This window comes from Dama dama, chromosome 22 (assembly GCF_033118175.1).
Source record: "Dama dama isolate Ldn47 chromosome 22, ASM3311817v1, whole genome shotgun sequence".
NCBI classification, from domain to species: Eukaryota; Metazoa; Chordata; class Mammalia; order Artiodactyla; family Cervidae; genus Dama; species Dama dama.
In genome coordinates, this window is record NC_083702.1 from 4,528,118 (window position 1) to 4,555,677 (window position 27,560).

At 50.0% G+C, this 27,560-nt stretch overlaps 2 protein-coding genes across 2 annotated transcripts; one reads left to right on the plus strand and one right to left on the minus strand.

The window, feature by feature from the left end:
- Window positions 1–4,120: 4,120 nt before the first annotated feature.
- Window positions 4,121–4,828, plus strand: LOC133043190 (putative hydro-lyase KRH_21160). Its single transcript, XM_061124016.1, has 2 exons — window positions 4,121–4,253; window positions 4,335–4,828. The coding sequence occupies exons 1-2, from the start codon at window positions 4,191–4,193 to the stop codon at window positions 4,710–4,712; spliced, it is 441 nt and encodes a 146-aa protein (XP_060979999.1). The 5' UTR covers window positions 4,121–4,190; the 3' UTR covers window positions 4,713–4,828.
- An 11,665-nt stretch (window positions 4,829–16,493) lies between these two features.
- Window positions 16,494–27,246, minus strand: RIBC2 (RIB43A domain with coiled-coils 2). Its single transcript, XM_061124017.1, has 7 exons — window positions 27,133–27,246; window positions 26,207–26,288; window positions 23,723–24,067; window positions 22,006–22,124; window positions 20,389–20,616; window positions 18,074–18,240; window positions 16,494–16,572 (listed from the first exon to the last, which is right to left on the minus strand). Exons 1-7 carry the CDS (start codon window positions 27,244–27,246, stop codon window positions 16,494–16,496), a joined length of 1,134 nt encoding a protein of 377 aa, XP_060980000.1.
- Between the last annotated feature and the right edge of the window lie 314 nt (window positions 27,247–27,560).

Here is a 27,560-nt window from a genome sequence, read left to right on the forward strand (position 1 = left end):
GGCTACAGTCCATGGAGTTGCAAAGAGTGGTACACAACCAAAGTGACTTAACACACACGTACACCATCTACAAATCAGAGCCTGCTCCCCTGAGAACTGAGTGACCCTGGGCACCCCACCTAAGATTGCAGATCCTCTCCCCAAACACTCACTGAGCCCTTCCTTCCCTGATCGCTGGCACCCGTCACCATCTACAGGCCCAGACTCACTTGTTTTTTTTCTGTCCTCCCACCAGAATGTAAGCTCCATAAGGACAGGATCTTGTTTTGTCATTTCACTGCCCAGAACAGTATCAGGTGCCATAACATCCACCCAAAATTCGTGGAATGAATGGTAGTGAGTAGCCACACTGTCCTTGACTTGTGGTGAGCAAAATCCTCCACATTCTGTCTCCACGCTCTGTCGACTCTGACCTTCCAAGCTCGTGTAATGGATCTCGGGGCCTGACTCCAGATCTGGACAGCTTGTCATGGCTAAATTCCATCCTGCTGATTGTCTGGGTCCTGGGTCTGGCTCTAATGTGCTGGAGACCTGAGGAGCACTTATTTTTTTTAATTTTTATGGGAGTATATTTGCTTTACAATGTTGTGTAAGTTTCTGATGTTCAGCAAAGTGCACCAGCCACACACACACACACACATATACCCCGCTTTGGACTTCCTTCCCAATCACATCACCACAGTGCGTTAGGCAGATCTCCCTATGCTCTCAGATTGGGATTTGGGTGCAGTCCCTTAGACTGCAAGGAGATCAAATCAGTCCATCCTAAAGGAAATCAACCCTGAATACTCATTGGAAGGACTGATGCTAAAGCTGAAGTTCCAATACCTTGGCCACCTAATACAAAGAGCCAACCCATTGGAAAAGACTCTGATGCTGGGAAAGACTGAAGCCAAAAGGAGAAGAGGGCAGCAGAGGATGAGATGGTTAAATAGCATCATTGACTCAATGGACATGAATTTGAGCAAACTCTGGGAGATAGTGAAGGGCAGGAGAGCCTGACATGCTGTACTAATGCGGTCGCAAAGAGTCAGACACAACTCAGCAAATGACGAACAAAAACATCCTATGCTCTACAGTATGCTAAGAAGCTTGTAATTTAGAACTTCATCCAAGTCACCATTAAAAATGCTGGCATAAAAACATAAAATGCTGCATAGAACCAAACAGCTCTCCTAGTCACTTTCTCGGTAACGTTCATGTCTGCTCGTGTTGATCTCGTCGTGTGTTTATTTGCTGGTTTACTTCCATCCTCCGGTGAGCCTGCATGTCTTGTTAGCAGCTGCAGCCCAGGGCTTAGCACGGTGCCTGGCGTGCTGTGGGCTCTTGATAAACATGCATCAAATGAATGAACCGCGCTCCCCCTTACAGAATGTGAGCCGTTTGGGGCAGAAGTCACATCCCATCACCTTTGAATCTGCCAGGAAGAGGTCTTTCGGTCTTAATACATGAGTTACGGGGGCTGGAAGATGGCTGTGATTCAGGAGGTGTTGTGCTGGCCTCTTGGCCCCGTCACCCCCAGGAGGCGGGTGTCACGCTTGCACACACAGGCCGGTCAAGCTCTCTGACCCCAAGGGGCATCTCTCAGGGACCACCGCAGAGACAGGCTGCCTGGTACTCCCTGTGGCTCCCAGGGATGCTGGTGCTTGGGCTTCCAGTGCCATTGCCTGGATCTCTAAGGGAGCCCCGTGGAGCTAGCCACAGCTCTCTCCATCATCAACCAAGCCACTAAGACCAGGAAACACTGTGTCTGGACTGTCATTTTCCCCACTGGCAGTTTTTCCCCAGCAGCTCTCCAGTTATCACACAAACAAGACCTCAGTGGGTTCACCCACTTGCTCTCACGATGTGCCCTGAGTACGTCTGAACGCTGGGTGGACCAGCTCAGCTTATGAAACTCACGCCCCCTCCTTCATCAATCTCGTGCACCAAATACATGTCACATACTGTTTAGGGCTCCGGGAACAGAGGCAAACAAAGCCAAGTCCCTGACCTTAAGGGACATACACTCTAGTGGCAGGGGATACATATATGCATCAGGCGATGGGTGCTGTGGGAAAAAATAAAGCAGGAGAGGAAGGAGGAGCCGGAGCCATGGAGGAGGGGTGTTCCCATTTTATTTAGGGGCAGAAAGGGCCTCGTCTCAAAAGAAGGTAGCTTTTGAGATGTGTCCCTAAGGAATTGACAGAGTTGGCCACAGTGATATTCAGAGAAAGAACCTCTTAAGCTGAGAAAATAGCTGGTGCAAAGGCCCTGAGGCAGGAGTGTATTTGGCATGCTCAGTGAAGAGCAGGGAAGTGAGCAGGGTTGGGGTGGAATGAGTAGGGGGTGGTGGGGGGTCAGAAGGTAGAAGAGGAGATCAGAGAGACAGATATCAATCCACGAGGTCAGACGGGCCTTGGAAGACAACCAGCTTCACTCTACTTGAGTTGGAAACCATTGGAGGGTTTGAAGGACAAGGACAGCCTGACTTGCACTTGAACTTGGTTTCCGGGGCTGCGGTGTTGAGATTGAACGGGCATGGACAAGGGGAGAAGCAGGGGTATGTCAGTGAGGAGGCTAATGCAGTTATCTAGGCAGGAGATAAGGGCTCAGCCAAGAAGATGGTAAGAAGGGGTCAGATTTTTTATATATGTTGAAGTCCAGCCAACAGGATTTGCTGATGGAATTGGATGTGGAATGAGAGAGAGAGAATCCAAGGATGAAGCCACACAATTTGGCCTGAGCAGCTGGAAGGACGGGTCTGCCGTTGACGGAGTTGGAAAGGAGTTCAGAGGAACAAGTCTGGGATAGAGCTGTCTGGACACAGGCTTTCTGACCATCTGTTAGCCATCCAAGCAGAGCTATCAAGTCAGTGTTTGAAGCTGAGCCTGGGGCTCAGGGCAGAGGTCAGGCTAGAGAGATATTGGAGATCTGTCCCCCATGTCCACTTTCTGAGGTACTGCTAACCAACCTTCTGGGCACTTTGTTGGGGGTCAGCCTGTGGGACTTAGGGGTCAACGCCTGGCTCCAGACCTTGAGAAAATCACTCCTATTCCCTAAGTTTCAGTTTCTCAACTGGGAAATACAACTAGCAGTGTTGTTGTTTAGTCACTGAGTTATGTCTGACTCTTTTGCAACCCCATGGACTAACAGCCCGCCAGGCTCCTCTGTCCATGGGATTCTACAGGCAAGAATACTGGAGTGGGTTGCCATTCCCTTCTCCAGGGATCAAACCGGTGTGTCCTACATTGGGACATGGATTCTTTACTACGGAGCCACCGGAGAAACCCCAGACTAGCAATAACACCCTCCAGATTCATGAAGGTTTCAATCCCTGGATTTGCCTTGTCAGTATTGCTCTGGCCTCAACGAGCGCGGCGCCTACAGATGCTATTTTGCTGGATGTGTTTGTTGTTGCTGCAAGCCCACCACTCTTTGGACCAATGGTTAACTCTGGGCCATATCCCCCTGGCCACATCGAAAGGGACCAGGGTTGGGCCTGTGACCTCTGGACTGCCATTTGAAACGATGACCTGGTTTAGTCAGACTCCCTGGGCATGAATTTGAGTTGGGAATGAGGAAACCGGGGCCGTCGGTGGTGGGTCTGGAGCCGAAAGGCCCTTCTGGGTCACTTTCCATGTGAGCAAGCTGAGGACAGTGTGACCTTGAGTACAAAACTTCAGGAGGGCTGGCTGGACCCTGCTTCCATCCCAGGGGGGCCTGGAAGGTCATCTAGCCTATCCTCAGTCCCTTTGAGTTCCCACTGGACGTCCGGTCAACAAAGGCGTATTTGTTGAGCCCAGGAACCTCAGTGGGAACTTTATGGGGCGATGAGTTCTGGTCAGCTTGCTATGCAGGGGATGGCCCCAGCTGCTTCTGTCTCCAGCGGGCTCTGGAATGTTCCACCCCCAGCAATTGTGGACAAGAGGGTTGAAGTCTCTTCGAGCCCTGTTAGAACAAGTGGGTTCGGAAAGCTCTCTAGAACTTCTGGTAAAAAAGACAAGACTGGCTAAACCACAGGCCTCCCGTTTTCCCACCTCTCTACGCACGTCCACATGCGGGGCCACACCCCGCAGTAGGGCGGGCCCTGGAGGTGCCGGTCTCATCTTCCGATGGGCGAAAGAAACCAAGGAAGACAGACACCCCAGCCACAGGACGAGCGAAACCAGCTTCGCCGGCCCTGGGCAGAGGGGTAACCGGTTCCCAGGATGGGGCAGTATGAACCTGGGGGCGACCCCTGGGCCCCACGAGGTGGGGGTCAGCACAGAGGGGTAAGCCCCGCCCTGAAACTACTTCCTCCTCAGAGCTCGGTCTTGCTCCCACCAGGCCTCTTCCAAATTCTTTTCATCCAGGTGTTAACATCCTGCGGACACACTGGACGTGATCAAGAAGGTGCCTTGTTGGGAAAGTGTACGGAGAAGGCGCCTGCTTCATATCCCGCTCCACCCCGCGGACCACCACCCGCCCCCGTGGCCAGGCAGAAGCAAGGGGGCCTGTCATGCCTCACTGTGCCAGCCTGCAGAGCGGCTGCCACAGCCCGTTATGCCCACAGCCCCCACGGCGGCCCCGTGTCTGTGCCGGGAGAGACCAAGACACCCGCGGAAGGCGGCTCCCGGCCTGGGGCCCCGCGGAGGGCTGGTGCAGGCCGTGCGGAAACGCCCCCTGCTGGTGGGCGTTGGCGTGGGCAGCCAGCGGCCTCATTTCCCGCCGCCTGCTGGCAGGCGTGTTGAGGCCCCTCCTCTGGCTGGCTGGATGGGGGTTGGATTGGGGGGGCAGGTCAGCGTGTTTTCTCCTGTACATTTCCATCCTTCCAAAAAATTGCCCACACCCTTTGCAGTCATCCTCCGTCCCCTGACCTAGGTAAACATATACTTTTGTTCATTCTAGAATTTCACTCATAGGTACTGTATTTCTTTCTGTACTTTTGGGGGGTCTGGCATGATGTCTCTGATTCTGGTTTCTGATTCATCCACTTTGTTGGGTGTATCAGTGATTTGCTTCTTTCAAATCAGTGAGTGGTACAGGTGTAACATTTATTTCATCGCCTGGTGATAGACAGTTCTACTGACTGCAGTTTTTCATTATTATGAATAATGATGCTATGAACCCTACTGTAAAAATCTTTTTGTGGACATGTTTTCATTTCTCTTGCAATAGCTTGTCATAGGATAAATGTATGGTTACTCTGTTAAGTGTTAAATATATGATTAAGTGAAAACTGCCTCTTTTCCACCAGTAACGAGTTACAGTTCCAGTTGCTCTGCATCTTGACAATCATTTGGTATAATTTTTTTTTTTAAATAATTTTAGCCATTCTAGTGCATATGTGATGGTAACTCATGGGCTTCTGAAACACTGAGATACAATTTACATACCATAATATTCACCCTTTTAAAGTGTACTTTTCAATGGTTTTTAATATATTGAGTCGTGCAACCTTCACGACTATCTAGTTTCAGAACATTTTCATCACTCCAAAACACTTTAGTTCCCGGAAGAATGCTAATCTACTTTCTGTCTCCGTGGATTCACCTATTCTGAACATTTCATGTAGATAGAATGATAAAATGTGGCCTTCTGTGTCTGGATTCTCTCAGTATACTGCCTTCATTGTGGATCTGCACTGTGGCATTTATCAGACTTCATTCCTCTTTATGGCCAAATAATATTCTGCTGTGTGTATACACATACACAGTTTGTTCACACATTCCTCGTTGATGGACATTTGGGTTGTTTTCACTTTTTGGCCACTGTGAATAAAGCTGCTCTGAACATTCATGTACAAGATTTTGTTTTTGTTCTATTTAATAGTTTTTGGCCATGCCTTGCAGCATGTGGGATCTTAGTTCCCTGACCTGGGATCAAACCCGCATCCCCTGCACTGGGAGCATGGAGTGTTAACCACTGGACTGCCAGGGAAGGACAGATTTCTGATGGGCATGTTTTTACTTCTTTGGGCATACACCTAGGATTTCACGCATGGATATTGTATTTCTGTACTTTTGGGGGGTCTGGCATGATGTCTCTGATTATGGTTTCTGATTCATCCACTTTCTTGGGTATATCAATGATTTGCTTCTTTCAATCAATGAGTGGTATAGGTGTAACATTTGGTGCTGCTGGGTCATGCTGTAACTCTGCTCCACAAACTCAGCTTCCCTGACGCTGAGCTCTGCCTCCTCGGCTCTGCTCGGGGTCCCCTCCCCTGCGGAGGTACGGCCACGCCTCCAGGAAGAAGTCCTGAGCGATTGTACGGCTCACGGTGTTCCCTTCCCTCGGGGATCTCAGTCTTGTGCAGTCTGTGGTCCAGTGTCTGAAGCTGTGGTTTTATTTTGTCCAAGTTTCTGTTGTTTATCGCAGAAGAGATAGTCTAGTTACTCCATTAAGTCTGGAAGCTCAAGACCCATATTTAAGATACCGCTGTCTGATAACTTCAACATCTAGTTCTAAGAGGACTTCCCTGGTTAAGAATCCACCTTCCAGTGCAGGGGACGTGGGTTCGATCCCTGGTCGAGGAACTAAGATCCCACACAACAAGGAGCTACTGAGGCCCCGTGCTGCCACTAGAGAGAAGCCTTTGAGCTACAGTGAGGAGCCCGCCTGCCGCAACTAAGACCCAACACAGCCGAAAATCATTACATATTTTTTTTAAATAGTAAAGTTCTAGGGAGACTTAAAGTGGGTGGTTGTTTCCGCTGACACTCATGGCACTCTGTTTACTTGTATGTTTTTTTCTGTCTGTGTGAGCTTGTCTTTGGTCAAGTTTAACCCGAGAAGGAATCAGGAGAAGTCTAAATTGGCATTGCTTCTTCTAGAGATTGTCTTTGCTTCTATTAGGTACCAAGAATGCAAAATTAATCTGAGAACACTTAAATTTTTCTGCTGGGGATTTTTCTAACCTGCTGAAAAAGTTAAAACTCTGGGGCTCTGTAAGAGTGAGCATGTTGGGTGTGAATTCTCAAGAACCACCATCATCACCACCATCATCACCACCATCATCACCACCATCATCACCACCATCATCCTCAGAACTGCCACCATGATCACTGTCTCAGCCACAGTGAAGACGCATTGGCTTCCAGCATTTTCTCTAAGGGTGTAGCCATCTTCCAAGGTCTCAGATTAATGCAGAGGTCTCAGTTTTGGTGCTCTGCCTTTATGAGAGTCTCTTTAATGAGACCATTAAGCCCACAGCTCTAGGTTCCCGTTACCAGCCTTTGCCACCAGCAGCTCGAGCTTCTATTTCTTGTTACTGGAAACTGTTCTGCTTTCAGTCCACTGTTCCTTCTTGTGTGTGACCACATTTTTTCATGCTTTCATTTACCCTCTTGTGAGCTCAGCAATGCATATAAAATGCTTGGTGTAATTTATCGAGGATCTAGTTGAGTCGTCATGGGTGGATTTTTTAGGATATTTAATCTGACATATACATCATTCTTTGGAAGCAGAAATCCTCATCAGTGACTTCATCTGCAAAGAACGGAGATGATCTGATTTCTGAGGATTGTTGCAAGGAATGGAAATATGCGAAAGGAATGTATACTTAACATAGTACTTGGCACAGATGGAGACTGCCCGCAGTACCCATTCTGGGGGTTTCTTGCTTGAACTGGGGCTCTCTTTGAGGACAGACGGCCTGAGCACTGATGCAGGGGTCAGCAGGAGACGGGTTTGAATCCTCACTCTGCTCTTCTTATGCTCTGATATTATTTACCTCTCTAAACCTCAGTCTTCTTATCTCTAAACTCGGGTAATAGACAACTGCCTATCTCACAAGTCTGTTACAAGGCTCCAAAGACATCATGTCAGTGACCCGGGTCTACAATGCTGCGTGGAGATGCCAGGGATCATTAGTGGGTAGAACTGGAGGGAGAGCGATGGCTTTCTGAAGGCGCAGTGCTCTGGGTCCATGAAACAGGATTGGCTGGTGGTGTTACTGAGTCCCAGCTTATACTGCTGGCTGCTCTACAGGCCAGTAAATCAAAAGACGAGTTGCTGGGTCAAGAAATAGGGACTTGACTTGAAAAGCCAGCAGGCCGAGATGATGGTGGACTCATGTCCCAAAGACCCATCTTGCCTGAGTTAGAATTCAGGCTTCTTTTCTACTGAAAGGGGAGGGGAGTAAAGTCAAACACTTCCTCGTTCCCATCAGCCTCTGAGGGGGAGGGTGTGTGTGTGAATTTCTTCCTCCTACAGTCATTCACAGGCATGAGACAGGCCTGGGACCTGGGACCCTTTGCTGCAATGCTTGCACCTGGACACACCCCTCCTCAAGCAACAAAACACAAGAAAAGATACAGACTAAAAATAACTGCGTGCTGTGCAGTCAGGGCAAATTCTGGACAAAAAATGCAAAGAGACAAAAAAACCGAACTGCTACTTTTGAAGAGCCCCGGAGCGAAAGCAAAGGGGTAGCAAAAAACAGGGTACTGTGCATACTCCCTGCACTAAACATCACCTAAGGGGGCACCCACCTGAGCCACCCCTCGGCTTCACCCCTGGACACACCCCTCCCCTCCCCTCACATTAGAAACAAGCTTGCCCACCTTCAGGGAGCGACAGGGCAAGAGAACTTGTTGTTTGTTCTTGACCCCACTGCTGCAGCAGGGCCCCCAACAAAGCCTCGCCTGAATTTCTTGTCTGGCCTCTGACCAAGCTCTATTGATTACAGAGGGCAACAGGAGCTTCCTGGGTGGCTCAGCGGCAAAGAATCTGCCTGCCAACGCAGGAGACTTCAATGCAGGAGACTTCAGAGACACGGGTTTGATCCCCGGGTTGGGAAGATCCCTGGAGTAGGAAATGGCCACCCACTCCAGTATTCTTGCCTGGGAAATCCCATGGACAGAGGAGACTGGTGGGCTACAGTCGTTGGGGTCGCAAAGAGTCAGACACAGCTGAGCAGTTAAGCAGATCACAGCAGCAAGGGGGTCAAGAAGCCCGCCAGTAACAGGTGGGCCTGGTCAGGAGGGTTCCTGCGAGCTAAACAAAGGTATTTCAGCTTCATGCTCCTCCCCTGGGAGGCAGGATTCCCAGAGATGGGCCATTACATGTAATTTAAGAGCACAGGCAGCATCCCTTTAGTGATTAACTTGTGACAGAACACAAAGCTTCTTCCCTAGGTCAGGAGCAAAGGGTGGTGGGGAACACTCAGAGTGGGTGGAGGAGGCAAACCGGTCTATCTGGGTCTGAAACCAGCTCCGCCCGTCGCTAGCTGCTTGACCTCTGCAATCAGTGACTTCTCCACCCTTTGGCTTCCTCATCTGTAAAAGGAGGGTAAATAGCGACCATGCGGTTGTTGTGATGAGCTGACGACCCATGGAACACACTTCCCTGAGCTCCTACCCGGGCACATAGTAGGTGCTGGGTTCGCAGGAACAGCTTCCATAATGGGGACATTTGAAAGCCAAAGGAACGTGGCCCACACGTGACTGGGCTGTCAGAGATGATGGAGGAGCATTTTACACTTCAACTATGTGAACCAAGTGTGAACTTGGCCGCGAGAGCTGCGATTTTCATATTTGGAAAACAGACAAAAGCAAGAGAAAAACACTCAGCAGAGGCAAGAAGATTCGCCAAAAGTTTTAAAAATAATTGCGTCAAATGATTTCACACCAGCCCCTTAGGCTGAGGCTATATGTTTTCCTGTAGAAAATGCTTATTAAAAACTCTGGATGAGAATCTTGGAAGAGCATATGATATGAAAGGGCCAAGTTTTGCAGGCAATGGTGTGGGCAAGAACCAATGAAAACTCTCTGTTTGGAGCATAGTTTTTAGAGGGCACAAACTGATGGACAAATTATACACATACCGTCTGAACAGGTAAGGAGGTACCGACATAAAAATATGCCTCCAAATTATTTCTTTAGTCAATCTACCCTTTAGCAACGTCAGAAGTGCTGAGCCCTGAGTGGTGACAAGTAATAGCAACATAATTTTACTAGGTTTTCCTAAAGGAGGGCAGGCCAGAGGAAGTAGGCAGGGGAAGATACTAGTAAAAACATTGAGATGTAAAATAACAAGTTTCTGATGTGTGCAAAGACAGAGATTATTGAACACACAAACTGTGCGTGTGCAGCTTCTGCGTCTGTTACCTGATCAGTGTGTGTGTGCGCCAAGTCACCTGAGTCGTGTCCGACTCTTTGCAACCCCATGGACTGTAGCCCGCCCGGCTCCTCTGTCCATGGGATTCTCCAGGCAAGAATACTGGAGTGGGTTGCCAGGCCCTCCTCTAGGGGATCTTTCCGACCCAGGGATCGAACCTGCATCTCTTATGTCTCCTGCACTGGCAGGCGGGTTCTTTACCTCATCAGTAAATGTGTTCTGTTGGTGAAGTAACGACCCAAAATTTAAATATCTATATTTGCCATTAAGATACTACATAGTGTTTAGGTAAAAAATAAAATGACTAAGATTGAAAAAAAAAAGATGCTATGCAGTGTTTAGGGTCTTAATTGTTCAAAGATTCTTGATATTACAGCAGCCTCCACAAATTGATACTAGGACAAGGCAGGATCAGGGCAACAGGGCCCAGATAGGAAAAAAGGTGCAAGGACTTCCCTGGCCATCCAGAGGTTGAGATTCCATGCTTCCAAGGCAGGGGGCGCAGGTTTGATCCCTGGCAGGGGAACTAAGATTTCACATGTCTCAAGGCGTGGCCAGTAAATAAATAAAGGTGCACGGTTCACGTCTGTATCATCATGCAGTCATGAAACGCTGCATGCACGTTCTCTCCTTTGGGCCATCTGTAAAGTAGGGATAGGAGGATAGACAGGGAATTTGGCTCTAGGATTATATACTCTGTGCTCAGTTGCTCGGTCATATCTAACTCTTTGCGGCCTCAAGGGCTGTAGCCCGCCAGGCTCCCCTGTTCATGGGATTTCCCAGGCGAGAATACTGGAGCAGGCTGCTGCTTCCTCCTTCAGGGCATCTTCCCGACCCAGGGATCAAACCCGTGTCTCTTAAGTCTCCTGCATTGGCAAGCAGTTTCTTTACCACTATCTCCACCTGGGAAGATCCTAGTCTGCAAATGAATTCCTTCTGTACATACTCAACTAGAACATACAGGCGAGGCCAGGAGTGACACAGAGGCTACGAACGAGAATCCTTACATTTCTTAGCATGGAGCTAATCTTTCATTTCTGTTTCCCCTCCACTATTCTGAACACTAGAATTTGAACTCAGAATAAAGAACAACATGCAACTGACTTTTTTTCATTCCTAGTTATCTTATGGCTTCTTTTATATATCAGACTTTACTTTTTAGGGCAGTTGTAGGTTTACAGAAAAATTGAGTGAAAAGTTCAGAGAGGTCCTAGATACCTCCTTCACCCACCCAGTTCCCTTGTTATTAACCTCTAGCGTTAGTGTCGGAGAAGGCAATGGCACCCCACTCCAGTACTCTTGACTGGAAAATCCCATGGATGGAGGAGCCTGGTAGGCTGCAGTCCATGGGGTCGTGAAGAGTTGGACACAACTGAGTGACTTCTCACTTTTCACTTTCATGCATTGGAGAAGGCAATGGCAACCCACTCCAGTGTTCTTGCCTGGAGAATCCCAGGGACGGCGGAGTCTAGTGGGCTGTCGGCTATGGGGTTGCAGAGTCGGACACGACTGAAGTGACTTAGCAGCAGCAGCAGCGTTAGTGTGGCACATCTGTTATAAATTGATGAATCAACACTGATACATTATTATTAACTCATGCCCATAGTTTAATTAGGGTTCACTCTTTGTGCTGTGCACTCTATGGGTTTAGACAAATATTTCAATTCAATTCAGTCACTCGGTTGTGTCTGACTCTTTGGGACCCCATGGACTGCAGCACACTAGGCTTCCCTGTCCCTCACCAACTCCCGGAGCTTACTTAAACTCATGTCCATCGAGTCAGTGATGCCATCCAACCATCTCATCCTCTGTCGTCCCCTTCTCCTCCCTCCCTCAATCCTTCCCAGCATCAGGGTCTTTTCCAATGAGTCAACTCTTCGCATCAGGTGGCCAAAGTATTGGAGTTTCAGCTTCAGCATCAGTCCTTCCAATGAACACCTAGGACCGATCTCCTTTAGGATGGACTGGTTGGATCTCCTTGCAGTCCAAGGGACTCTCAAGAGTCTTCTCCAACACCACAGTTCAAAAGCATCAATTCTTTGGTGCTCAGCTTTCTTTATAGTCCAACTCTTTGTAGTCCAATCCACCACTAGAGCACCACATGAAACAACTTTACTGCCCTAAAAATTCTCTGTGCTCCCATTATTTACAGCCCCACCCCCAAATCCCTGGCATCCGTTGATTTTTATTATTATTATTGACTGTGTTGGGTCTTTGTTGCTGTGTTGAGCGTGGGCTATCTCTAGTTACGGCAAGTGGGGGCTACTCTTTGCTGCGGTGTGCGGGCTTCTCATCGTTGTGGCTTCTCTTGTTGCAGAGCTCGGGCTCCAGGTGTGGGGGCTTTACTCATTGGCTTAGTTGCCCCACGGCATGTGGGATCTCAGCTCCCTGACCAGGGATCGAACCTGTGTCTCCTGCATTGGCAGGTGGATTCTTAACCACTGAACCATCAGAGAAGCCTTCAGGGTCTGGTCTCTTCAGATTGGCTTCTTCCACTCTGTGATAAGCATTTAAGGTTCCTTCATGTCTTCTTGGGGCTTCCCTTGTAGCTCAGTTGGTAAAGAATCTGCCTACAATGCAGGAGACCCCGGTTCGATTCCTGGGTTGGGAAGATCCGCTAGAGAAGGGAATGGCAACCCACTCCAGTGTTCTTGCCTGGAGAATCCCATGGACAGAGAAGCCTGGCGGGCTATGGTCCATGGGGTCACAAGAGTTGGACATGACTGAGTGACTAGACCACCATCACCACTTTTCATGTCTTCTTACGGCTTGATAGCTCCTTTCTTTAAAGCAAAGAATAGTATCCCACTGTTTGGCTATACCACTGTATTTCTGAATATTTGAAAATTTTCACAATAAGTTTTCGGGAAAAAACGAAAAAGCAAAAACCAAAACTTCTTGAGTGTGTACGTCTGTAAAATCGTAATGGGGCCATTTAGAGGAGCCATGGAGAGGGTCCCACCGCGCCTGGACCCTGGCTGTGCTTTCAAAGGAAGGTCAGATTTTTCCACCTCTCTTCTTTTCTCTCAGCAGGATGGCAATCGCAACACCCAGTGATGCATGGGTGTTGCAAGAACCTGCCCACCACTGGCGTGCAGTAGTCGAATCAGTCACGGGGCTCATCCCCTGTCTGGGAATGTACCATACTGCTGATCACCAGCAGAGGGCATACTTGAAGCAAGCAAGTTGCAAGTTTTCAAGCTTTGTCTTTGCAGAATCCCTTCCGGAAGGACGTGAAATTCAGACTCAAAACAAGCCTCTCCACTTTGGACTCGTGATTCCAAGAACAGAACTAGTATTGCCGCGTGATTCCAAGCACAGAACTAGTATTACTGATGGCTGCAGCATCCTCCTCGCGCTGTCTCCCTTCTAGCCTGTGCCCACCCCCCCCCACCCCTCCCCCCTGCTTCTGGGCCAGGACCTACTTCCATATCTGGACCTCCCACTAACCTGGAAGAGATCCTAGCCTGGGGCCTGGCACGGCATCCAGGACGTGAAGAGCACGCGGTGTGCACTGAATGGGCTGACGTCGCCCCCCATCACCCACTACCTTCCTGCCCCAAAGCAGGAAGGTGAACAATCTACCGAGGCTGTCACTCAACCAGTGTTCTCCTTGAAGCACGGCTTGTTCAGCCTGGACAGCAACATTCTTAATGGGATGATCCTGGGAAGCCATGGGGCCAGGGGGCCCTCTGTAGTCCCCCTGTTAAAGGCTGAATTGTGTCCCTCCCTCAAAGTTACATTAGAGTCCTAACCTTTAATGCCTCAGAACATGATCTTATTTGGAAATAAGGTCATTGTAGATATAATTAGTTTGATGGTGGTTTAGTCACTAAGTCGTGTCTGACTCTTTCAATAGTAATTCTCCAGTAATTAGTTTGGGCAGAGTCATTATGATGGACCCTAATCAAATATGGCTAGTGTCCTTATAAAGTGGGCTTTCCAGATGGCTCAGTGGTAAAAAGAACCCGCCTGCCAGTGCAAGAGATGCCAGATACTCGAGTTCGATCCCTGGGATAGGAAGATCCCCTGGAGGAGGAAATAGCAACTCACTCCAGTACTCTTGCCTGGAGAATCCCATGGACAGAGGAGTCCGGTGGGCTACAGTCCATGGGGTCGCAAGAGTCCGACATGACTTTGCAACCAAGCACAACCACAGCCTTAAAAATGGAGAGAATCTGGATGCAGACTCAGCAGGATAACGCCATGTGAAGAGAAAGGCATGGATGTGGGTGATGCATCTACAAGCCGGGAATCACCAAAGACCACTGGCAGATCCCCAAAGCTGGGAGAGAGGTCAGAAGCAGGTTCTCCTGCAGGGACTCAGAATGAAGCAGCTCTGCCGACACCTTCCTCTTGAACTTTGCACATTTCTGCTGCTTAAGGCGCAGCCTCCCCTAGTGTATGGGACTTTGTTATTGGCAGCCCCAGGAAACTATGCACCCCCAACCTGCTTCCAGGAGGGTGTCCAGCTCCAACTGATCCATGTGGGAAAACCTAACAAACCTCAGCCAGTGAAGGGTTTTGAGCGTGGGAAGAACAGGAGCTGTGTTTAGACACTGAGGGAACACGAGCTGAGCTGCTAGCACGGGTGTATCCGGCTCCATCTCGGCTAACGATGACGTGCCACCAAGGGCTGCCTTGATGACTCAGATGGTAAAGAATCTGCCTGCAACACGGGAGACCCAGTTTCGATCCCTAGGTCAGCAAGATCCCCTGGAGAAGGAAATGGCAACCCGCTCCAGTATTCTTGCCTGAAGAATCCCATGGACAGAGGAGCCTGGCAGGCTACAGTCCATGGGGGTTGCAAAGACTGAAAAAATGGAGATGACTGAAATGTATAGAACTTGCTGCCCCTTGTCACTGGCCCTGTGTGTATCAAGACGCGTACATGGAGGAGGAGCGGTAACTGAGTGTGACCCAGCGATCCTGGGCCTGGGGTCTAGAGACCCCACTACTGCTGGACAAACTCCCTTCCTAACCCACCCTCCCCCATGTAACTTGCCTCTCCACCTCCCCTGTGGCAAATTCCAAATCACCATTCGGGACTCCCTCTGGCAGACAGCTAGCTGTCCCCAGTGGGTCTCTTCCATCTTTTACACCATTAGGGAATTGCTGCCTGCTCAGCCTCCCAAGCTCCACGGCAGCCAGGCACGGTCACGTGACTGCAATCTGACCACTAAGGTGTGAGCAGAGGTGAAATGTACAGTTCTCGGGAGCCGTGGCCCAGAAGGTGTGCTGCACGGGTTCTCATATCCTCTTCCTTCCCGATTTCTCCTCCCAGCCGGCCACAGTGTGACAGCGTCACGGGAGGTGGCAGGGCAGTGAGGCGGCACCATTCAACCTGGGCTCTGACAGGAGGAGGAGATTAACTTCTGCCTTTTTGGCCACTCTGGTTTTGGGTCTCGTTATGGGAGCCAGGGGGGCTTCCCAGGGGACTTGGTGGGTAAAGGATCCTCCTGCAATGCTGGAGACACAGGTTCCATCCCTGGGTCGGGAAGATCTCCTGGAGGAGGGCATGGCAGCCCGCTCCAGTATTCTGGCCTGGAGAATCCCATGGACAGAGGAGCCTGCTGGATACAGTCCATGGGGTCGCAATGAGTCGGACACAACTGAGGTGACGGAGCACACACACGTGGGAGCCAGGAGAGAGAAGTGCTTGAGAGCCAGATTTCTCAGTGTTCGACCCCAGGTCCACCAATTTCCGTCAGCGTGACCTCGGGGAAGTCACTTAATGTGTCTATAGCTCAGGCTCTTCACCTGAAGACTGTGAGTAATGAGAACACCCACCCCCGGCTGCTGAGGGAGCAATTAGTCCACTCCATGTGAAGCAGGTAAAATGATTGCTGTGGGGACTTCCTGGGAGGTCCAGGGGTGAAGACTCTGTGCTCCCAGCTCGTGGGGCTGGGTTCCGGCCCTGTTCAGGGAAACAGATGAGAGTCTGCACGCCGAAACTAAAGGCTCCTGTGTGCTGCAATGAAGACTGAGGACCCCACACGCTGCAGCTAAGACCCAGTGCAGTCAAATAAACAAAATCAAAATAAAAAGAAATAAACAAACATGACACTCTTTAAAATAAATAAATAAAATGATGCCTGTGAGTGTGGGTGATGCACCACTTGAACCGAGAGTCTAACTTGCAGGCCTTCATCCCTGGGTCCACAGCACCCAGAGGTGCTCTGGAGACGGTCGGAGCGGAGTGCAGTGGACAGGAGTTGAGTGGACAGGAATCCTCCTCACAGAAATACAGGAAGAGGTTTAATCAAGCTTTGTCTACAATGGAAAAATCCAGTTCAAATGGTACTTCTGGACCAAAGGGTGCATTTTTTTTTTTTTAACCAGCTATGACTCTTCAAGATAACTGCGCTTTATACAGAAATTGTTCAGAGGAAAGGAAGGTGAATTTTTCCTTATCGACTTCCTGTATTAAATTGTGTGAAATAATCTTCAGTGGCATGATTGGTACAGAGTTCCTTCATATGTTTTTTCCTGATAACGAAACAAGGAGAAAAAGAAATCAGCAAATGCCTGACTTCCTAAATGTTCTACTTTTTATTGGTGTCTTATCCCCAGGAGACACAATCCATCCCAGCACTATGCGCTCAAGGGGAAGAAGGGGCGTTTCGTCGCTGCTGATTGGTTAGCCTGGCGTGCTGCAGTCCAAGGGGTCGCTAAGAGTCTGACACGACTGAGCGACTGAACTGAACTGAACTGGCTGGTTAGCCTAGGGACCTGTGCGTGCGAGATGGGGGACATCTTAGAATTCCGTGATTGTAAAGATGCTTGCTCCTCCCATTTGATTTCTGTGAGATGATCCCTTAATTCTCCTCATTTAGGCCCCCAAAGATGGAGCCACCAGTCCACAGACATCTGATTGGAAAAAAATACCTGTGGGTCCCCTCTGAGTTCAAGCCAGAGCTTGAAGAATAGATAGATTTAAAAGTTAAATAAATAATGTGTTTTTAGTGACAGGTTCACCTGCTACTGCTACTGCTAAGTCACTTCAGTCGTGTCCGACTCTGTGTGACCCCATCCCTGGGATTCTCCAGGCAAGAACACTGGAGTGGGTTGCCATTTCCCTCTCCAACGCATAAAAGTGAAAAGTGAAAGTGAAGTCGCTCAGTCAGGTCCGACTCTTCGTGACCCCATGGACTGCAGCCTACCAGGCTCCTCTGTCCATGGGATTTTCCAGGCAAGGGTACTGGAGTGGGGTGCCATTGCCTTCTCCGAACAGGTTCACCTCCTGATCTGCATTTGACATTTTCTGCAGCTGGAAGTCTGAACTACTCCTGGGGCCTGTCCATAGGGAAGAAGAGACTGCTTCTTCTCGGCAGCTCAGGAGCCCCTCCCTCTGCCCGGCGGGCCCTCCCTGCGGTGGGCAGCTGGCACTGTCGTCCCCTGTGTCTAAGCCACATGCCGCCTCCCAGAAGCCCACACGGAGTGCTCCCCTGGGGCTCCCGGGGCCCTCCGTGAACTCCGTCACCGGCACCTGTGTCCGGGCCCGCTGGGCTTTGCCGGCGCCCAGGTGAGGACTGTCCAGGGAGGGGTGTCTACGGAATCTGGGCACAGGGGAGTCTCCATCCCTCCCTGGCCTGCGTGGGGACCGATGGTTTCCTAGCACTTGATTTCTGGCTTCCTAGCTCTGAGCCTTCTCCCGGCTCCTCTTTCCTGAGTGACTGTGCCAGAGCCCCACCCACTGCCGCTAGGGTTGGGGGGCGGGGGTGGGACCTCGTGAAAGATACCCCAAGGGTCCTGAGCCTGTGGGCGGGAAAGCTTCAGGGAAGGTGAGCCAGGTTGCTCCATGGGCCCTGCACGACACCAGCTCTCACCTCCCCTTTCCCCAGGCCTGGTGCCCTCGACGGTGCTCCCAGGGCCCTCCTGCCCCCGCCCTTGACCTTGACCTGTTCCCAGCCCCCTCCGCCAGGCCTCCCCAGCCCTCCCCCCACCTCCCCGCCCCCCCAGGCCCCGCCCCCCGCCGCCCGGTGCTCACTGCAGAAGCTGCTCCCTGGCCAGGCTGAGGTTGCTGCAGTCCAGGGCCCTTCGCAGGCCACGCTGCTGGCGCCGCTGCTGCCGCTCAAACAACAAGGCGGCGCGAGCCTTCTGAATCCTCCGCCGGTCCCAGTCCATGTCTCGCTGGCGCTGTTCCTCCTGGAGCCTCTGCAGAGAGGAGCGGCGACTCACCACCGCCCGTCCCCCAGCAGGAGAGCCTCAGAGGGGACTGCCCTGGTGGTCCGGTGGCTAAGGCTCCAAGCCCCCAATCTGGGTTCAATCCCCGGTTGGAGAACTAAGATCCGACCTGCCACAAGTGAGTTCACATGGTGCAATAAAGACCCTGCATGCCACAGCTGAGACCCAACGCAGCCAAATAAATAACATAATTAGAAAAAAAATGCCTGGCTGTGCTCTAATTAAAAAAACAAAAGAATTGGGAACAATATGGGGATATAGAAGCCCACACTAAGAGACAGAGTATTCTTAGCGTGATCTCAACTTTCCAAATTATGTCCTTGTATAGAAGAGGAGCCGGGAGGGACAGGATACCAGAAGACATGTAGGGGGGATGGGAGAGGGGTCTTCTAGGTGTGAGATTTCACGTGGGATTTTTTCTTCTTTTGTGTTTCTCTAGCTTATTAAGTAAGTTTCTACAGATACTGAAAATCAGACCAAAAGTGCTGCTTTCGGGACAGATGGCCGAACTTCCTTGCCAGGCAGTTGGGCTGAACTACCGTTGTGAAGGGCAGAGCCGGGCCTGGCGAAGGTGGCCATGTCCCCTGCATCCTGATGCCAGCCTCAGGCTCCTCCCACTTTGGGCTGACTCCCCTGCCTCACCCCCTGGCTGCCGTCTGTATCCCCTCCCAAGGCGAGCTGCCCGACCTGCTCCCCATCTCCTGGTCCAGGCCACCGCCCCTCCCCGCACCCATCTGCTGGGGAGCTCACACCGACCACAGCATCACACCAAGCGTGGCTGTCATCTGCGGACCCTGTGGGAGCCTCGCCCATCCTCTGCAGGTCTGAGAACATCTCCAAATCTCTCTCCTGTTGTGATTTCGCGTCATTTCGACATCCTCAGAGATGACCCTTTCCCTTCCTCCCAGTGATTCTGCCTCTTCTCCAAAGACCCCCTTCCAATCTCTCAGCCATCCCCTCCAGGGGGCAAATGATGCCCATGGTCCTCGAACTCCAGCGGGTGTCAGAAGCCCTGGCGGGCAGGGGGCACTTGCTGAGTGTTTCCGGGTCAGTAGGCCTGGCGAGGGCCTCAGAATCTCCATCGCTCTCGAGTTCCTAGGCGCGGCTGGTCCAGACAGCCTGCTCTGGGAACCTCTGCCTTCACCCTGTCGTTGCCAATACCACCACCCTTCCGAGTCTCACCTTGGAGTCCCGTCCACCGCAGTGAGGACCTGCCCCTCTCTCTCCACACCCTCGTTCCCACGGGGTTCCCCCACACTGTGACTGCCAGTCCTCGGACTCGATAGCCCCCCACGGCCCCTTGAGCTCCGTGTGTCTTTATCTTCCTCCTCATTCAGCCCAGCGTCCACAGCTGACACCCCCTGGCAGACACCTGGGCACCCCGAGCCTCCCACCTGGTCCCACTTGCCAGGCAAGCCCTGAGCATCGTTGAGTCTCAGCTCTCCCGTAATAGGCGAGCATGGCCCTACTCACAAGGGTCACTTCAAGTTCATGACCGGGACTCAAAGTGGGGGGAGGGAGGGGAGATGGGGCTGCCTGGCCACTTGCCCCTTCCCCTTTCCAGATGACCTTTTAGCACTTTGGTTCTTGCAAAACTCCTACCCTGACCCGTCCCCCTCAGCTGCTGACCACCCTCCTATTTCGCCAGCAAATAGGGGCTCCAGAGAAGCCCCTCAAGGCAATACAGCCCTACCCACCCCCCGCACTGTGGCTGCGGTCAAGACGGGCCTTCCTTCCCCAAGGACATGGTCCTTGCAGTTCCCACCCCCGCAGAGAGAATCCTCTCCCCGGGTGACTCCCCCAACCTTCAGACCTTTGTTTCAAGGCCCTGAGTCCCGTGATGACCCTCACTCCCAGCACCCTCATGCCCCACCCCAGCCTCCTCTCCTCCCCAGCATCCATCACCTGCGGGAGTACTCCACTCTTGTCCTCCCCCACAAATGGAACATGGACTCCTTGAGGGCAGCTTCTGGGGCCCAGGGTGACAGCGGCTATAACTAGATGTTTCAGGAAGGCGGGAGGGAGCACAGAGCCACGTCTGAGGGCTGGGGCGGGTGGAGGGGGGCGGTGGTGGAGGGAACACTGGGGGGCTTGGGGAAGGGGGGAGCGGACAGGCACCAGCTTCTCCTGGACTTGCTGTTTCTGCACCAGGCGGATCTCCTCCAGCTGCTCCTGGCTCATGCCCTTCCAGCGGTCGGGCACCACGCGATGCGGCCCGAAGGAGCTGGCTGCCTGCTGCGGGTTCTCCGAGAGCAGGTCTCCGCGCAGTAGGTTGGAGATCTCTGCTAGGTTGTCCTCCTGTTCTTGTTTTCTCTCTTGAATTTTCCTTTCCGCTGACTCCAGGGCCTGCGCAGGGGAAGATACTAAGGATGATGCTCTGAAGGGGTTTCCCTGGTGGCTCAGACAGTAAAGATTCCACCTGCCATGCAGGAGACCAGGGATCCATTCCTGGGTCGGGAAGATCCCCTGGAGGAGGGCGTGGCAACCCACTCCAGGATTCTTGCCTGGAGAATCCCACAGACAGAGGAGCCTGGCAGGCTACAGTCCGTGGGGTCGCAAAGAGTCAGACATGACCGAGCAACTCAACACATTGTCTAAGTGAGCCTGGTGGGACTGAGGCACAGGCTGGCAAACCTTGAAGGGGCCCTTGAAGGAAGAATGTGCTAAACAGGGCTCCTGGGCGGGTGGGTGGAGACTTGTCAGGTATGGATGTGGGGCGGTCCCTGGACCCCTGGCTGCCTGGGTGATGCTGGGCGAGTGCGCTGGGCTCAGAGGATCGCTACCAGTTGGTCACGTGCATAATCCCAGCAGGTCTTTGTCTGCGGTGATTTGCCAAAACAGGGAACCACCTTCCCCCATTAGGCAGCCATCTCCCCTCGGCTTGGCCTCACCCACCCCCAGGACAGTGCTGCGTACCCTTCCCTGTGGTCCTGGTCACCCAGGGCAGGCCACAAAGAACTGCCAACCACGTGATTCGTGGAAGCGGTGATTTCTAAAAGGTGCTCCTACTGCCCGGCAACCTCAGCCCCCAAGACAAATAAATTCCGGGTCAAATCCCTGCTTACATGAAGGCGATGGGTAGAAGGGACAGGCCCTCGCTGTGTGACCTGCAGCAAGACACCTTCCCTCTCTGGGCTACAGTTATCTCTCCGTCAAGTCAAGAGAAGGATGAAACCAGTTCCCTTTAATATTGGACAGACGGGGCACTTTGCTGGGTGCCCGCACACAGCAGGTGCTCACAAGAAGGCCAGCCTCACTACATTACAGAAGTGCATGCTTTGTAATTGGACACGTCTGATTTGAATACTGGACTTGTAGTATTTGGAAGTCCAGTGTTTGAATCTGCCAAAGCAAATCAGATTAGTACTCAGCTGTCTCTAAGAAAGTCAGTTCCTCCCTCTGAGCCTGTTTCTTAATCAATCGAGTTCATGGTGCCTCTCTGACACGGCTGTTGAACACAGTGACTAATAAGATCAGATAATTGTTGCAGAGATTTAAAAATATATATATTCTGGGAGTCCACCAGTGGCCTAGTGGTTAGGATTCCTGGGCTTTCACTGCCATCGTCTGGGTTCAGTCCCTGGTCAGGGAACTCCGATCCTGCAAGCCACGTGGCGTGGCAAAATAAATAAATAAATAAATAACCATGGCTGTCACTGATGAGTTGAGAAGACTGGGGCACCCCAGGGAGGTGGCTGTGTGTCTCCCCCCTCCAGACAGGCCTGGGGTGTACACCTGGTTCTTGTTGAATTCTTTCACAGTTGCACAAACCGCCTTCCGGGTGGCGGTTTCCAGATTCTGTAAATGCTTGGCTGTCTCGTCAAACTGCAGCCTTGTCTTCAAGTAGAGCTCCTCTGAAAGGAAGAAAAATACAGTCAAAGCTTGTGTGCCTGCCCAGGCACACATCCTTCCCAGATGTGCAGAGTGCCCTGAGGAGCGTTGTTTCTGCGTCCGCTCCCCATCATGCTCCCATCAGAAGGGGGACGCGGTGGAAGGCTCATGGGAGACGAAGATGATTAATTCAAGCCAAGCTCTTAGACAAGTGCCTGGCAGTGTTAGCAATCATCTCTGTGGCCTGGTGATGTCTACGGACACGACTGAGCATGCATATCTGTGGCACCAAGCGAGAAGGGCTCAGGGGGCAGCGTAGTAGGAGATAAGGTCAGGCTGTGAAGGCCTTGCTGGTACTTGAAGTAAATTTGATTTTTATTGAGTAAGTGTTAGTTGCTCAGTAGTGTCTCTTTGCAACCCCATGGACTGTAGCCCGCCAGGCTCCTCTGTCCACGGAGTTCTCCAGGCAAGAACACTGGAGTGGGTTGTCATGCCCTTCTCCAGGGGATCTTCCTGACCCAAGGATCGAACCTGGGTCTCCCAGATTGCAGGCATATTCTTTACCAACTGAGACACCATTAATGAGTAAAGTAAGAAGCTATTGGTTTTGAACAAAGGATACCACTTAATTTTTTATTTCTGGCCATGCTGTAAGTCATGGGGGATCTTAGTTCCCCAACCAGGGATTTAAGACATGTGCCCTGCATTGGGAACATGGAATCTAAACCACTGCACCACCAGGGAAGTATCAGCTTTATGTATATACATATTTGCCTCGGCACATGGGATCTTTGCTGAGGCAAGCAGGCTCTAGAGCTCGTAGGCTCAGCAGTTGCCATGCAGGCTTAGTTGTATCATGGCATATGGGATCTTAGTTTCCCTACCAGGGATCAAACCTGTGTCCCCTGCACTGGACGTCAGGTTGTCAACCACTGGACTACCAGGGAAGTCCCTCAGCAGTTTTTTTTAACAGGATCATTCTGGCTATTGGGCTGAGAAGAGAGTGTAGGGAGACAAGGGCAGAAGCTGGGAGGCCAGTTAGAGGTGACTTTGGTGATCCAGTTGGGATGTGCTGGCCTTCGAGTCTAGTGGTAGTGGTGGAGGTAGTGATGGTGGTTGGAACTTGAGATGACTTGTTGTGGGAACGCGTGCGGCATCTGAGAGAAAGGAAGGAGTCACGATGACTTGGTTCGGGCCAGAGCAGCAGAAAGAACAGAGCTCCCATGGATGGAGGTGGATGGTCAAGTTCGGGGGATGATCCAAGTGTCTTACTGGACACGAACTGACATAGGCTAGACCTATGTCTTTCCCACTGTCTCCCCAGCAGGCTGTGAGCACACGGAGGGCCAGACCAGAGCTGAGTCACCCTGGGCTCCAGGACCCCACGGGTGCCCTGACAGACCACAAGCTCAGAAAGTGTTTCCTGCATGATGGACGTGTGACTAAAGGCATCCAAATCCTGAAACACAGGTTCTGATGTCTCTTTCTTTGGCCATGTGGCTACAGTAGCCTGTTAGTGAGACTTCAGAGACAAAAATGAAACAAGAAAAAACAAACAAACTGGGGTTGATTTGTTAAACAAAGTATTGAGACCCACTTGTCTTTTTGGTTCTATTATTACCTGCACATTTTTGGTTCTCCCGACCAATCATCCATTCCTTTTGCTGTTGCAGGGACCATTCCCTGTTTTGTTCCTCTTGGAATTTCTTCCTCAGATGGAAGTTTAAATCCTCTCCCATGAATTTCTGCATTCCTGATATTGTATTCCAAGCATCATAATCTGACTGCCGGGCTGGACGATCTTTCTTAAGGGCTAGGGGGTCAGAGAGGTGAAATTCACGGCGCGTTTCCGGCCTCTGAAAGCTCTGTTGGAAATCACTGATAGCTTTACAGAGATTTTTCCTATCTCTCCTTTCCCGGTTTTCTGATATGCATGCGATCTTGTCATTTTGTCTCATTTCAGCAGCTAGAAAAGATACAGCATATTCATTAGCGAAAGATTCAGAGGAAAGAAAGAAATTTGAATTCACCCAAAAAAATAATTTTTAGTGATTCTAAAAGTCATCCAACTCTCCCAAAGGTTAACACAACCATTAAAGGATTAGAATTCTGAATATAAAAAAGCACCTACAAATCAACTTAAAAACAAACAACCTAAGCACAAATGGGGCAAAGGAAGGGAAAAGGGAAATCACTATAGAGAAACCTGAATGATCAATAAACTTGTGAAAAGATCATCAACCATTCAAGATGGGAAACATCCAGTGAATTGAAGAAACATTTTAAAACGCTAAAAATAGCAGGTATTAGTAAGCACATGAAGAAACATAGAGATTTCTCATTTACTGCTTGTGAGAGTGTAACTCGGTACTTCTATAACCATGGAAAGCAATTTGCCAACATCCCCTAAAACTGAAAAGGTGCACATCCTATGACCCGGCAATTCCACTTCCGGGTCCACCAGGAACATGAGCATTGGGACACAGTGCAGGGGAGTTGTGAACATTGTTTGCAATTATTTAAAAAACTGAAAAAAACCTAAATCAGCCACCAGCAGAGGAATGAAGAAACTGTGGTTAAAGTTCACATAAGAAAATATCATAAAGCAATTAAAATGAATATTCTGTATGGAGATCACCTACAAATTCCCAAAATAGGTTGTTGAATTTCTTTTTTGTTTTTTTTTGGTTGTTGAATTTCTTAAATGTTGCAAAAGGATACTTTCAATACATCTTTTATGTAAAAATGTAAAACACACGCACAAATTTTATATTGTCATGGATATACATACATGGAGGGTACAAGTACAGAAACATGCATGGGAATGATCACACCTCTGAGGAGGGACGAAGAAGAAAATGGTAAGATAGAGGAGAGTTTTAGCTACTTCTGTGTAACACTTAATTCTCAAAAATCATTCTTAATATAAGATATCTAAAGCCAGGTTGGCAAAACGTTCACATCTAGTCTGGTGGTGGGTCCGTATATGTCTGTCACATCATTTCCGTAGGTTTGAATTACTTTTGTAAAAAAATTGTATTGAAGTTAATTTATTTACCATGCTGTGTTAATTTCTGCTATACAGCAAAGTGATTCAGTTATACACACACACACACACACACATATATATATATATATATTCTTCTTCATATTCTTTTCCATATGGTTTATCACAGGTTTCAATTACTTTTACACTAGAATTTTAAAAGAAAATATGAAACACTATAAAGAAGAAAAGACCCTGATACTGGGAAAGATTGAGAGCCAAAAGAGGGGGCAGTGACAGAGGATGAGATGGTTGGATGGCATCACTGACTCAATGGACATGAGTTTGAGCAAAGTCTGGGAGATAGTGAAGGACAGGGAAGCCTAGTGTGCTGCAGGCTGGGGGTCACAGAGCCAGACACGACTGAGCGACTGAACTGAGCTGATAAAGAAGAAAGTAAACTTCACTCATCATGCCATTACTACAAATTTACCACTGCTCATATTTTGGTATAGTTCCTTTGTGTCTTTTTCTAAACATATTTTAATATATTTTTAACTTATACACATTTATATATTTAAACTTAATTGATAAACCATTGTACATATAATTTTGTATCCTTTTTTTTCTATTCAAAAAATCCTTATGGTGCTTCAAAAGACATTGTTGGACATGATGGGGGCAGAAATGAATACTATTTGAGAATCTGACCCACAAGCCAGAACACTGTTACTTGAACCAAGCCTGGTTCTGAGTCAGCTCTGGGGTGTGGGCTCAAGAGTGTGTGTTGTCTACTGTTACCAGCTGTCCCTGGTAGAAGGTCTTGAGCTTTTGGCAGAGAATATGTGTGTGTGTGAGGTTTTTCATACCTAGTTTTTAAAGAAAACAGAAAAATATACATGTCTGCTCATAATATATTTCCTACTCATATAGAATTCAATAGCTAATTTTCAAGTGTGGAAGAATCGGTGCATTAAGTTAACTGAACACAAGAAACTGTGAAATTTTAAAAGGAAGAAGAGCGTGAAAATGACAAGGCTTTACACACGTGAGGAATGTGACCTGGGTCTAAAGGCACACAGCCCTGAACCACTCAATGGCCATTTAGAGAATGCTCACCAAAGGTTTCCTCTCTCGCTTTTTCAGTTGCTGCTTTTATGTTCTGGTCACAAACCTGAGCATCCCAGGCCGTGGTGTCTCCCTGGGAAAGGAAAACAATGGGAGAGAATAAGAGCCAGACAATTTTATTCAGTTGATAACAATCCTACTTATCTTTTTATAAACCAAATCGTCTCGTACCCAAATGCCCTTGTGTGCCTCTGTTGGTTCTTCAGCCTGTTTTAACTTTCCCCAAAGCTTCCTTCTTCCTTTCTTATTCAGTAGGTCCTCATCCTCAGAATACTACTTAAGCATCACCTCCTCTGGGAAGCCCTGTTTTCCCCTCCCAGCCCTAGCTGGTGCTCCCTGGCACCCTGTGCTCCACCCCCCACCCCCATACACACACAGCATTGACTTCCCTGCATTATAATGTGACCATTTTAATGCCTGCCTCGTCCGCTGGTCTATCAATTTCACAAAGTCAAGGATCGCCTTATTCCTCATCTCCTAGGCCTGGCTCAGGCTTGCCACAAAATAAGAACTCTCTCTACTGGTATTTGTCTGTTGAATGGACTGGAGGAAATTCCTGGCAATGTAGAAAGTCTGGCTCAGAGAGAGGAGAACCGCATTCCGGTCTCTGGCCACTAACTCCAGGCAAGCTCGCTCCCCGCTGCAGGACTCAATTTGCTTGTCTGGCAAGTGACAGGGAGCATTTTTCGGTCTGTTATGAGGTCTCCCTCAACCTCCGCAAACTCGATACGTGGAACAATTCTTCCCGGCAAAGCTTGGAGCCGTCCGCAGCTGTGCCTGGATCAAAAGTTTCATTCTAATGGTTCATCTCCTCTTGTCGCTGGCTGCTCGCCTCTTGTTTCCCCCGCCCCCTCGACCCCTCCCCTCCCTCGCCATTCCCTCCTGGCTCCTCTCCCTTCGGATCCGGAGGGTCTCACCCCAATGATCCTGTTCCTGGCGTTGAAAATCCGTTTCTGCCTGCCCAGCTCCGCATATCTTCTTTTGGCCAGGACCAAGTCTTCCTGCAGGTCCTTGGGCTGCGCTACCTCCATGACTGCGAATTGCTAATAAATTCTAAGAGGGTTCAAAAACACGCGAGATTAAAAGAAAAGACAACAAAAATAAAACAAACTCAAGCCCAGCGAGGCTGGCTCCTTAGGAGTCTGGGCAGGAGTCTGGCAGGATGCGAGCTTGCCCAAGAGGCTTTCAATCGGCCTTCTCTCACTGCGCCAGAGGCATGGAGTCTCGGTTTCCTCGGAAACGTAAACAACTCCGGTTGCCAAGAAACAGCGTAGCGCTCGTCGGTGTTCTCGCTTTCCTCTCGCGAGACAGCACGAGGCGCTTCCCGCGCTTTTCCCCGCCAGCG